The sequence below is a fragment of the Gigantopelta aegis genome, chromosome 6 (assembly GCF_016097555.1).
Source record: "Gigantopelta aegis isolate Gae_Host chromosome 6, Gae_host_genome, whole genome shotgun sequence".
Taxonomy (NCBI): domain Eukaryota; kingdom Metazoa; phylum Mollusca; class Gastropoda; order Neomphalida; family Peltospiridae; genus Gigantopelta; species Gigantopelta aegis.
Genome location: NC_054704.1, coordinates 5,829,062 through 5,843,152, shown reverse-complemented (window position 1 = coordinate 5,843,152; position 14,091 = coordinate 5,829,062). Strand labels below are relative to the sequence as shown.

General features: G+C 39.1%; 1 protein-coding gene across 1 annotated transcript; it reads right to left on the bottom strand.

Moving 5' to 3' along the window:
* Window positions 1-7,344: 7,344 nt before the first annotated feature.
* LOC121375428 lies at window positions 7,345-12,042 on the bottom strand. Its single transcript, XM_041502876.1, has 2 exons — window positions 11,151-12,042; window positions 7,345-9,694 (listed from the first exon to the last, which is right to left on the bottom strand). Exons 1-2 carry the CDS (start codon window positions 11,712-11,714, stop codon window positions 9,422-9,424), a joined length of 837 nt encoding a protein of 278 aa, XP_041358810.1. The 5' UTR covers window positions 11,715-12,042; the 3' UTR covers window positions 7,345-9,421.
* Window positions 12,043-14,091: the final 2,049 nt, after the last annotated feature.

Genomic DNA, 14,091 nt, shown 5'->3' with positions numbered 1-14,091 from the left:
AACTAACCCCATGAGCGCACCGACGGGGATCTATATCAAACCGCTTATCAGACGAGCGCTTATCAGAACTAACCCCATGAGCGCACCGACGGGGATCGATATCAAACAGCTTATCAGACGAGCGCTTATCAGAACTAACCCCATGAGCCCACCGACGGGGATCGATATCAAACCGCTTATCAGACTAGCGCTTACCAGAACTAACCCCATGAGCCCACCGACGGGGATCGATATCAAACCGCTTATCAGACGAGCGCTTATCAGAACTAACCCCATGAGCCCACCGACGGGGATCGATATCAAACCGCTTATCAGACGAGCGCTTATCAGAACTAACCCCATGAGCGCACCGACGGGGATCGATATCAAACCGCTTATGAGACGAGCGCTTATCAGAACTAACCCCATGAGCCCACCGACGGGGATCGATATCAAACCGCTTATGAGACGAGTGCTTATCAGAACTAACCCCATGAGCCCACCGACGGGGATCGATATCAAACCGCTTATCAGACTAGCGCTTACCAGAACTAACCCCATGAGCCCACCGACGGGGATCGATATCAAACCGCTTATCAGACGAGCGCTTATCAGAACTAACCCCATGAGCCCACCGACGGGGATCGATATCAAACCGCTTATCAGACGAGCGCTTATCAGAACTAACCCCATGAGCGCACCGACGGGGATCGATATCAAACCGCTTATGAGACGAGCGCTTATCAGAACTAACCCCATGAGCCCACCGACGGGGATCGATATCAAACCGCTTATGAGACGAGTGCTTATCAGAACTAACCCCATGAGCCCACCGACGGGGATCGATATCAAACCGCTTATCAGACGAGCGCTTATCAGATCTAACCCCATGAGCGCACCGACGGGGATCGATATCAAACCGCTTATCAGACGAGCGCTTATCAGAACTAACCCCATGAGCGCACCGACGGGGATCGATATCAAACCGCTTATGAGACGAGCGCTTATCAGAACTAACCCCATGAGCCCACCGACGGGGATCGATATCAAACCGCTTATCAGACGAGTGCTTATCAGAACTAACCCCATGAGCCCACCGACGGGGATCGATATGAAACCGCTTATCAGACGAGCGCTTTACCACTGGGCTCAGTGTTTTCTCTTCTCTTAACGAATGTCGAAATAACCACAAATTACGCAATGTATTTGGTCAGGCGCGGATCTCTGTGAGGGGGTGGGGTAACAGAAACATTACTTAAATTTAGAGGGTGTTCAATCCATTTCAAAAGTAACATTATGTAAAACATCATTTAAAATAATATTTTGGCGGATGATAGCTATGTCTTAAGGGTTCACCGATATATTTTAAAACTATATAGAATGTAATATTGCATCATATAGCCCAAATCTTCAATGCCAACCTGGCTGTAATAAATGGGTAAGTCGGAACTAACGACTTGTTTTGGTAAATAATGTGGAGTCAGTTCTTACCATTCCCTTTTTCTGTCTCTTGATAATGGATACAATACTCTGTCATCGAAAAAAGTTGGTTAAAAATGTGCATTGAATCGGTTGGACGATTTCAGACCATACATATACTCCATGTGGAATAGTTATTTGTGGAACGGATCTAAAACGGACCACAACGGATTGTCACGTATCCGTGGCTAACTCGACGTCCTGATCCTTGAGAGTGTGACCGGGGCGTAACCTTTTAGTTTTTGATTTAACTTTTTTCGGTCAAACACTGGGAAACTTAGCTCTTTTATCGTTTCACTATCTAACAAAAAACGAGTTTTAGACTCAGCACGATTATCTCCCATTTTTAATAAACAATAAAAGTGTGATCATTTTAATAATGGGATAAGTAACCAAGTATTTTTCAAATTTATGTTGTGTAGGTTCAGCAGTATGCTTATTTTTAACGTGTGTTTATATTTTGAGTTTTAACTGTAATGTACGTGGGTCATTATCAGATAAAGTCCCATATTGATGTCGCCAGCCTTTAGGAGCTAATTTTTACAATCTAATACTCACAAGATTCTCATGATTTGTAAATAAATAGTAACTTAAAATATTAAGTCATTATTTTACGCAAGATATTGTTTCTCAAGTTCGCAGATTATGATTTTGTCAGGAAAATCAGCATGTCGCCAGTATAGGGGGACGCGATATATTGTCAGGACTATCATCGATATGGGTGAATAATTAACAAATAAATAAGTTTTTGATATATTTTTTTTCCATATTACAGCATATAAACATCAATTTCATTGCTAAAATATTTTGGAGGCAAATGTTACTCTGTCGCCAAGTTTCATGTCAGTACCGTAACACGACGTTAATACACGCAAAATTAATATAAGCTATGGTGATTTAAATAAAGTTATTGTGTGATCATTTGAAAGTTGTCATTACCACTACTTTACGAGCACCGCTGACAAATCGCTTGCGTGATTACAAAGTTTTGGTTAATTTGCTCCTAAAGGTGGAATTGGTACGTTTAATTAACATCAGTACAGTAACACAGATTCGCAATGGATTATGTGAATTTGGCAGTTAAATGACAATATAACTATGTAAAACGGAATGGCGTGTTGGTTATGGCACCATGAAACATTGCATATAGCTATGCATTTTAATTAAATAGTGTCATTTCTGTAAAATGTAGTCAGTACCGTAACTTTACAAAGAGGCATTTTTGTGGGTTATATTTGTTGTATCTGTGAAAATTAAAAAAATGGGTGTCATACTTATTGACCACCTTAAATAATTGTCGTAATACCCAGGGGTGAAGTGGTCACTGCAGATCCTATCCCACCGTGATGGTCGTTTCCATTACCCAGGGGTGAAGTGGTCACTGCAGATCCTATCCCACCGTGATGGTCGTTTCCATTACCCAGGGGTTCGGTTTAAGAACCGCTTCCATGCAAACCCTGTGATTGTCAGTTTATTTAAAGTTCAGAAAAACTGCTGCTTTGATACATCCAAACACTAAACACCACATTTTACATATGAAAACGATATCCAAAAGAATATTCCATCCATACAATTCAATTCACTAGAATAAAATTTTCGTGTTAGAAAAACAAAAACGCGTTCCAAATCAAATGTGTGAAAAGGTCAGGTCAGGTCAGGTGTGAAAGGTTGTTCGCTGCTACAAAGTGGGGGCCCTTGACCACCCCCACCCCCCCATCCCCGCACCCCCCCCCCCCACACACACACTTCCTACGCCAGTGCTTAAAGTTATTATCACAGTCTCGAATATATTTTTTATTGTTGTTATTATTATTATCATCATTAATATTTGATGATCTCCAATTTCTGTGCAGTCAGGTTAGTTCTGGCGATAAGCTTGAGTTCAGTCAGGTTAGTTCTGGCGATAAGCTTGAGTTCAATCAGGTTAGTTCTGGCGATAAGCTTGAGTTCAGTCAGGTTAGTTCTGGCGATAAGCTTGAGGGCGAAGCGTACTTTGCAGTAGCTGGGATAGGGGGTAATTGAAAATGTATAAAGCATTTACCAAATGTAATTTTCTGGCATTTGGGTGAAAAATTGGGTGTAGTGGATGTAACTGCTTTGTTAGTGTTACATATCTCACCAGAAAACCCCCCTAAACAGGCGCGTGTGCAGATATTTATGCAGCAAGGGGTCGAGATTATGGCGAGCGAAGTTTCTAGAGGGGTCGAGTCATGCTTCCCGGAAAACACATTACACCAAGAGAAAATTGCTTCAGCAGCCGGAGGTTATGATTCACGAAACCCAATTCCCACACATGCGCCTAAAAAGGGCAGTGGGAATGCAAAGGGTGCATCGCTTTTTTTCTGGGGTTTTGGGGTTATTATTATTATTATTATTATTTTTTTTTTTTGGTGGGGGTTGCGTTTTTGTTTTGTGGTTGGTTTGTTTGAACATTACGATACAGTGTCACAGTCCTGTCTGAAGGCATAAGGTGGCAATCTCGTGGGCAGGGATATATAATAGCATCACGTTTTGGATTTTAACTGTTCATAAATATAGAATATCAGGTTACTACGTTTTGATATCGTGGTTGTTTGGCGAGGTTTAGATAACGGTGTAACAAGCGAGCTTAACGTAATAACCTGATATGTTTTTTGTTTTTTTTATCATGCAAACCCTTTCAAGTTATATTTTTGTAAAAGCGGTATAGAAACTATTAGTTTTATCGTGTAGAAACTACTTCCGGAAGTCGGACAATAGCAGGTGTCAAAAACCATCTTGGGAATGGCATAGACAGCCTAAAAGTTATATGTTTCAAAATTTTAAATAAAATATTTTGATTATATTTCAAAGTCTATTGTGTCACGTTATAATTTTTGTACCCTTTTCTGTGAAAATAAACTCAAGTTTATGTGTGACCTGAAGACGATCTACATCATTGAATGCTAGTGACTGTGAAGTCAGACGCTGTTCCCAATGTAAACATTCTTTGCAGGAAGCGAGTTGCTTCTTTTGGTTCAAAATGTTTAATTAAAAACGCTGGCTAGTTCCAAATTGAAGCGAATAATTGAGAATTGAAAAATAAGAGGTAATTTGGTGTTACAGGAAGTGTAAATGTTATATTTGTTTATGCAGTTCAACAATTATTGCTGTAAATGGATGTTTGAAAAATGAGAAAATGATCTACCTGAAAATTGAGCAAACATTCGTCATGCGCCCAAATCATTTCCTAGTGACATGATAACGCTTCGAATTATCAGGTAGGGGTTCTCAGGTCAATAGGAAGCATGGTTGCATAATAAAGGTGTGTCTCGTGGACATCCGTTTGGTAGTCCATGCTTAGTTCAAACGTAGATAACATCCGACCAAGTTTGTGTCCAGTAACTGTCCAACACCGGAGAAGGTCTGGTCTTGTAAAAACCATTTCCCTTAACTACAGTATTGTGTTCATGTGCCTGGTCTGAACAGTGAACTTTCCTTTGCAAAATCAATTAGTTATATCAGGATGAAACTAGCAGAACCTAGCTATAGCTCGCACATCACCTGGTAGCCTCCGTACCCCGTGAATAATGGGAATGATCCAAAAGTGATGCAACATGGAGCAAGTATGATAGGCCTCAGATTACAGTTATCGTCCCATTTGGAAATGTGTCCGAGCAAGTAGTCTGCTGTTTGACTGTGATTATTTCATGGCATACTGCTATGAAGTGGCAACTATTTGACTGAAGCTGACAGTGGAGATCATGTAGTTTGTAAACATGTGTAACTTGTTAATAATGAAGACTTGTTTGTGGTAATTCCGGCCCATGTAAAAGTAATGTGTTTTGTGCAAAATGGGTGTGCTCCGGCCAGGTTTAGAGGGTGTGTTTGTTTAAACCAATATCCTGTGCGAAAGAGCTGGACAACAAGAGTTGTCCTTTTCAGGGTATGTGTCCCCCAGGCAGGCAAAGGTACTTACAAAACCCCACGGGCCTGCTGATATTAATAAAAATGTTATAGCCACTAAGGCTATATAGAAACATATAGCGAAATTAATTGCGGTCTGTGGCCGTATCAGTTGACATTCTAGGTTTGTACTACACCAGATAACATCCGGCTGCTCAAAGTTCGAGGTAACTTTGATAGAGCAGTTAATATCACAAGTCCTGTCAAAGGTGATAAATGTTAGTGTGTTTGTTGTAACAAAAAAAATAGTTTCATCTGGCATAAACAAATATATGCCATTTCATCTAGTGCCACTGTGTCAAGTAGCCTTTTGCTTGAAGCATGTATAGGGTACCTGTCAAAAAAATACTCAACTTTTGTGCGGAACTAGGGTAGTCATAGACTCTACCCGTTATCTCTGAAATGAGCAGCTTAACCCCCAATTTCATCTGGTTTGTTTTCTGATTTGCTTTAAGAGTGAGGGTGGTAGTATTTATATATGTGGTGTATGTGTCGATCGATACGCTGCATATGTTTAGCCACATATGTTACTATTGTCGTCTATATGATTTGATTTGGTGGTATACACTCTCTACAGAGAGAGGGGAGTTAGGTCTCACTACACAGATCACTTCCGGGTGAGAGTTCACAGTTCCTAATTGAGACACATGTTATGGTTCACTTCTAGGAAATGATGAAGAATTAAAACAATGTGTATGTTTAATGGTAAGCCTTCTGGCTGTATTTTACCCATGTTATTTTGTAATATTGTGCATTGACCTTTTGGGACATGGGTGTACAGCGCAAGAGACAGCCGGAGTGAATCGGTTAATGAACCACCTGTTCAGACCGGTACTACAGCCAGATGCGGTCATATAGCAAAAAACTGAGACGAAAATGTTCTCAATTTTGGAGTGAGAATAAATGCTTATATAATGTATGTTCGCAATGGTGTATGTTGTTAGTGCCAACGAGAACCCGTTCTATTGGCAGTCTTCGTTTGAATTTGGGCAATTTAACATGGGTTTTAATGGAAGATGACATCTGTATAGTGAGACCTTAGCTTCAAGTAGTGATCGTATATATGAAGGGATAAGACGTTCCGGACAAAAACTGGCCACTTGCTTCATTCTGCAGTGCACACCAACTGTCAGTACTTTCTGGCTGATCATTTATGATATATATGTATTGTTAAGTAAGATGTATAAATCATTTATGTATTGTTAAGTAAGATGTATAAGTCATTTATGTATTGTTAAGTAAGATGCATAAGTGATTTATGTATTGTTAAGTAAGATGTATAAGTGATTTATGTATTGTTAAGTAAGATGTATAAGTCATCTATGTATTGTTAAGTAAGATGCATAAGTCATATATGTATTGTTCTATACATTATTTAGCAAAAAGTAAACGCTTGTTTGTATGTCTGATATGTACATGTCTGATATGTGCATGTCCGATATGTGCATGTCCGATATGTGCATGTGCATGTCCGATATGTGCATATCCGATATGTGTATGTCTGATATGTGCATGTGATATGTGCATGTCTGATATGTGTATGTCTGATATGTGTATACTTTGGCATGAACGAGGAACTCAACCCAACCACGGTCTCTCATCCAATCATCGATCATCTGCAAAAAATCTCTCAATCCCCTGATGGTAAAACATTGATAATTCGGACAGTCTTAAGTAGAGGAAACCCGCTACATTTGTCTATTAGTAGCAAGGAATCTTTTATATGCACCATCCCACAGAGAGGATATTACATACCACGCACTTTGGTACACCAGTCGCGGTACACTGGCTGGGACGAGAAATAGCCCAATGGGAGCACCGACGGGGATCGATCCCAGACCGACCTCACACCAAGCGAGCGCTTTATCACTGGGCTACGTTCCGCCAAAGATCAACGTCTTCTTCAGTTTGTCGAATAATATGACTTACAGTAATACTAAACATGATTAGTCAGTTTGAATATTTTATATTAAAACCTTTTATTCAAGTAAAGTAATCACACAACTGGCGAGTTTAAATATAAAATGAAGACCAGGTAACGTATTTTAAGGTAATTTCACACACATGCACCCGCGAAGAAAGATTCATACATACATATACGAATGTACGCACAAAAATACATACATATACTTATAATACATACATACAACATATAGATATTCATACATCAATACATGCATACCTACAAGTCAGTGCCTGGTCTGCCCACTGTTTCATGCACATAAGCGCGATCGACCGCGTAGCTTGTAGGCCCCATGCATGTGGTTGAGTTAAAGAGCATCCTTTGTATGAATGGCTCGATAAGTGGCAAGTCTGGAAGTTGCGGGCGATTAGATGCCACAGGTTCGAGTCCCAGCAGCGGCATGAGACAATGTGTGAGGTCAGAAAGGATTTAATTATTCCCTGCGCCAGTGCGTTGATATCTACGTATGTAAACGTTAAACCCGACATACATACAATATATAGATATTCATACATCAATACATACATGCATACATACATACATACATACATACATACATACATACATGCTTACATGCATGCATGCATTGCATATGTACGTGCATACAGACAGATAGGCACATACAGACATACGGGCATACGTACGTACGTACATACATACAGACCGACAAACACATACAGAAATACAGTACACAACTATTCACAATTACCATGTTATTGCCATTATTATTTAACTGTACAATTTCAATAACAAAGATATATATGTGCGTTTAAAAATAACATTAAACAAACAAATAAATAATTAATCTCGTATGTAGTTGTGTACGTTTTTTTCTCTCTTTTTTGTAATATAAAGAGTCTTAAGTGTGTGTACTGCTATATATTTACACTCGCAAAAGGGAATTGTTTAATTACCAAATGAGTAAATTATGTTTGGGACACTGTTCAAGGGGAGCATAATAAATGCCATGCAGTACCCACGTCTGTAATCTGTGTATTACCAGAACACCCACGTGGGTAAAGACTAGTGATGATACATTTTGAAGCATCGCGAGGGCATTCTGGAGTGATGCTCATAAAACATTTAAATCCAGACTCGAGGCTTTAGTCCAATCTCCACACTCAAACTACATGTTATTTGTATGGACGGAAGGTTATCAAAGCCCCGGGTCTAGAAAATAATGTAATATAGGCCTGGTGACGGATCCACGCTGACTAATGTGAGATCTTACTGTCTTATCAAAGCCCTGTGTCTAGAAAATAATGTAATATAGGCCTGGAGACGGATCCACTCTGACTAATGTGAGATCTTACTGTCTTATCAAAGCCCCGAGTCTAGAAAATAATGTAATATAGGCCTGGAGACGGATCCACTCTGACTAATGTGAGATCTTACTGTCTTATCAAAGCCCCGAGTCTAGAAAATAATGTCATATAGGACTGGAGACGGATCCATTCTGACTGTTTGGTTCGCCATCGTTGTCGCCGAAGTTATTTTGTGTCCAGATGATCTTTCGTTCCACCAATCACAACAGAAATGGTAAATGTAAAGCTGTCAGCAGTTTGAGGAATTGTCAGCGAAAGATCAACTGGATTTTATAAAAAGTCGTAGCTTTGGGAAGACGTTGTAAACCAGGCTAGAAGATGAATAATTATGGTATAATGTAGACTGAGTATAACCGACATATAGTTTATTGGTGTATATTATACTCTAGATTGTGTATGAAGGGTACATATTATGTTCTGAAAACAAAATCACCAAACAGTATTTTCCCCCAGAGATCGGTTAATATGTATTTGTTGTTTTTGATATCCAGTTTTGTTTTATTAAGATAGTTACCACAACGACTACAATATCAACACATTGAGCATGTTTGTGTTGATGTACTACAATATCAACACATTGAACATGTTTGTGTTGATGTACTGATTGAGAGTTATTGTTCTGAGGAATACCGCTGATACAACCACGTCTACAGGTGCGATTGTTCCCAGGAAGCAGACACGTTGGGGCTCCATATTTTTTTCTTTGGTTGCTGTCTGATTAATCTAACGTATCGTAAGCATAGTTCTAATGTTAAAAGACACACCCTTTTATTACCTCAAATAATCCTTCTGTTATTAATCCTGGTGCCTGAGCTATAGCACTTTTCACTGTCCAAAAGATTTTCCATAAATCTCTAAAGGACAACTGACAAAATGACGGTGCGCCTGGGCTGGGGTGGACGTAACAAGCAGAATGTGAAGCGAATGCCCGTGTTTGGATCTCTTCACATGATAATGTCGTCCTTGATCCGAGAAACGTTGCCAGCGTTACCTGCAGACACTTTCTTACTGCGTTTATCCACTTCTGTAATAATAATAATAATAATAATAATAATAATAATGGTGGTGGTGGTGATGATGATGATGGTGGTGGTAATGATGACGATGGTGGTTGTAGTGGTGATGATGATGTGATGATGATGATGGTGATTATGAAGATGGTAATAGTGATTATGATGATGATAATGATGATGATGACGATGATGATAGGAATAATAATAATAATAATAATATGATGATGATGATGGGAATAATAATAATAATAATATGACGATGATGATGATTATAATGATGATGGGAATAATAATGATATGATGGTGGTGATGATGTGATGATGATGATGATAATGATGATGGTGGTGATGATGATGATGGTGGTTATTATTGATGATAATATTATGGTGATAATGAACCATGGCCACACGATGACGATAATGATAACAGCTTGCTTCTGTAAGTAATTGTCCTCAGTGACATAGTTTAATTATTGATGCGTCACTCACCTGAAGTTTATCGTTACCACGTTATGGTATAACACACTGGGTGGTACGGAATGAACTATAGGTTCATTTTTAATACTGTCGTTAAAATGACATTTTAAAAATTTGAATTAGAAACAAAACAAATATAGCATACAATCCAAAACATTAAAGCAACTATCATAGTTACATCGTTACTTGCTACGCTTCATTGCTAGGAACATTATAACTTTAAGGGTTCAAAACATCTGGTTTTGCATCAAGCATATCCATAAATCTATCAACATTCGACAGTTTCTGCTATGGATCATGTTTTAGAATCCATTTTACCCAAGGACACAAAAAGCCTCCATAAAAAGGACATAGTGAATACATGTGACTTAGTTTGCGCAAAATATAACGGCAAATATAAAATAAAAGTTTTGTAGAGTTTTGTAAAGTTTTGTTTTAAAATATCAGCTGCAAAAGACATTTCGATTTGCTTGGATCGTCTGCGACAGACAACTGTTTAGTTTACGGTTTGTGTCTCTATGGTACACATAGACCCGTCTCGAGTGAGAGTGGTGCTACAGAGTGGCTGTCCTCCCTTTTAGAATTTAGTTTTTCTGCACTTCTTGCCCCTCCAGATTCCGATCACATTAAACACATTAGACAGTTACTTTGCCTATCTACTTCTAGCGATTATTTGTTTTTCTTAATGTAATGGCTGGTTGTCCTTTTCTTTGTAGTAATTCCAAATAGGAAAGGTAAACACACAAGGAACTAAAGTCGGTGACGTTACGTGGATTCAATTGTTTCATAATTTATAAAGGCCTTGCTCTTCATTTTAACATATATTATTATAGTTGTCTATCTTTCTGGTATCTTCTAATATCTTGTGCACTGTTATGTCACTGCTTGTAAATATCCCAGTAACTTTATTGTGAAACTCCTTATCTTAATGGTAATAAAATTTCCATATAACTTACAGGGTTTCATATCCACACAATTCATTTATATTTACCTGTCCCTTTGAGTTGAAAGTGGAGTAAGACTTCCCAAACTTGAGACACATCTTTTCGGCAAAGGTGATGGCATAAGGATATGGTGACCCTTCACATTGGAAGGTCTTCTCTAAGCACATTCTGTACCACGAGCAATCAGCACCAACAGGATTCTGACAGGACGCGGGAAGACCGGATCTTTGAGCTGTACGAGCTTTAAGCACGGCCGTGGGTAGATGTGTTTCTGTCTGGGTCATCCACGGGCTGCATTCACATTCTGGGTGGACGCGCGCGTCGTTCGAGCCATGGAACTGGTTCATACAGAGATAATAACAGTAAGAGGTCCTGTCAGGACACGTATGCTTTCCGTTAGAAACCTGTTCTATATACGTATCGTTCAGACACGTTCCCCACTGGTAGGAGTCGTAACGCGGCGCAGCAAGCAAGCAATCCACTGATCCTATGGGTCCGCTGTCTGGGTCGCATATTCCGTGACACCCATTCCAGTTTAGAATAACACACCACGAAACGAGTACTAGACCAAAGTCGTAGCAACTAGACCGACTCCTGCGAACATCAAACATAACGAATAAATATCGTAAAATTAGTCGTAGCAACTAGACTAACTCATACGAGCAACACACTCAAGGAAGAAATGTCGTAAAATTAGTCGCTGCTCGTGGACTTGTTGTTTTGTTCGTCAATCACAAAATGGCGTCAATAAAAAATAAAAAATACTAGAGAAAAGTCGTAAAGGACGAGACTGACTCACACACACAAATAATCATGACTAATAAATCCCGAAATGTCAAGCGGCTGGTGCGTTTTCACTAAATCGCAGAATAAATTATAATAAATGCCAGACAAAGTTAACGACAGCCAACCCGACCTTTGTGAGACTCCGCCATAATGATGAAATAGTTTTAAAAGCCTATTTGTCTATTGTTGTTGTTTTGTGGCTGAATCATCTAACGGCTTCGGTAACGGGCCAGTCATTGTTGTTGAACACTCATTGTTCACACGTGATTAAGTACTGTATAATCTTGAGTAGCAACGTGTTCGCGGTTAATCTACACCGGTACAGTATTGGTACAAAGGTTAATACTTCGTGATAATCATTTATTAACGATAGTCGGTGAGAGCTCAAGTAAAAGGTCACGCCTAATTATAACAGGCTATTAATGAAATGTATGTACGTCATTTCGCGTTACACAATATTAAAATAAATAATCTGTGCTGATGATTAATAAATCAATGTGCTCTAGTGATGTGTTAAACAAAACAAACTTCTCTCCTCCCTAGCTATAGTTTCCCCCCTCATGATCTACTTAGATTTGAACCTAAGTGTTCCGTTTGTGAGCTGGACGTACTGAATAACCCGTGTCAAGTCATTGAACAATACAGTTATATATATCTCTCATTTAACGTGGGCTGCGTTCGGCGAAACCTTGCAGAAAATCGATTGCTAGACTGGTTTATGCGCTTTATGTTAAACCGAACGACCACATCGGGAACCAGTCAAATAGTTCGGGAACGTTAGCGTCGCTTACTGTCTCTGAACGTAGGGATGCATGTGTTTTATTCGACAAGCGACCCGAGGTGCAGTATGTTGATATCAATTCGCCATTTGGGGTATAGTGAACTTTAAAGTCAAATCTCCTTCATGATTTTCCCCGTTCAAACAATGCTACACGACTGGTATATTAAACACCAAGGCATGTGATGCCATACCTACATGTTGAAGGCTGACAACCAAACTGGTTATATTCACTTTTTGACAAAATGAGTTTAGTTCGCTTTTTTTTGTGATGGGGGTGGGGGAGGACTATAGATGTAATTAATATATATATATATATATATATATATATATATATATATATATATATATATATATATATATATATATATATATATATGTGTATGTATGTGTGTGTGTGTGTGTGTGTGTGTGTGTGTATGTATACGATATATTTCATTTCTGACTTTTCTTAAATTTTCAAGCATTAAACGTTGTTTTGTTTTTGTTTTGTGTTTGTTTGTTGTTTTTTGTTTTTTTAAGAGTAACCCATGTGATAGTTGCGGCTGACTTGTATTCAACCCTGAACAAACACACAAAACCGGCATCGGTGGTGTAGTGGTTAAGCCAACATACATGAGTTTAAAAAATGTTTTGTTTAACGACACCACTAGAGCACATTGATTAATTAATCATCGGCTATTGGATGTCAAACATTTGGTAATTGTGACTTGTAGTCAACAGAGGAAACCCGCTACATTTGTCCTAATGCAGCAAGGGATATTTTATATGCACTTTCCCACAGCCAGAAAAGCACATACCACGGCCTTTGACCAGTTGTGGTGCACTGGTTGTAAGGATAAAAAACTCAATTAGTTGAACGGATCCACTGAGGTGGTTCGATCCTGCGACGCAAGCACCTCAGGCTATCGCTCAATACTGAGCTAAATCCCGTCCCGGACATAACTTAAATGCTAGTAGGTACTGGGTTCGTATCCCGGTACCGGCTCCCACCCAGAGCGAGTTTTAACGAGTTATTGGGTGGATGAGTTTAATTCCACTACACCGACTGACTCGCTGTACTGGTAGCTGAGGTGTGTGTGCCCAGGATAGCGTGCTTGAACCTTACTTGGATATAAGTATATACAAATACCCAAACCAAATGAAAGGATGTGCTATTTAATACTTAGTGTGGCTCCACGCAGCCAAAACAAAGAGAGACAAGAAAATCGTGTTTTATGTGATACGTTTTGGGAAAATTTAGTAATAATTTGTGGTAACTTTGCCACGGAATTTGCGAAAACAAAACCCGAAATTGCATTGACCAGATGAAGGAAATAAAATATTTGTTCGAAATTCTATTGGCTGGAACAGGGAATATCCCAATATTATTGCTTGGGTCCAGGATACATCTGTCAAAGCCAAATATGTTTGTTTGTTCCAAC

Excerpts from the sequence above, each read along its gene's own strand:
- LOC121375428 (XM_041502876.1), bottom strand. The coding sequence starts at position 11,714 with ATGTTTGATGTTCGCAGGAGTCGGTCTAGTTGCTACGACTTTGGTCTA. Across the intron at positions 9,695-11,150 it reads CTTTCAACTCAAAGGGACAG|AAGTGGATAAACGCAGTAAG; the intron begins GTAAATATAAAT and ends TTATTATTACAG.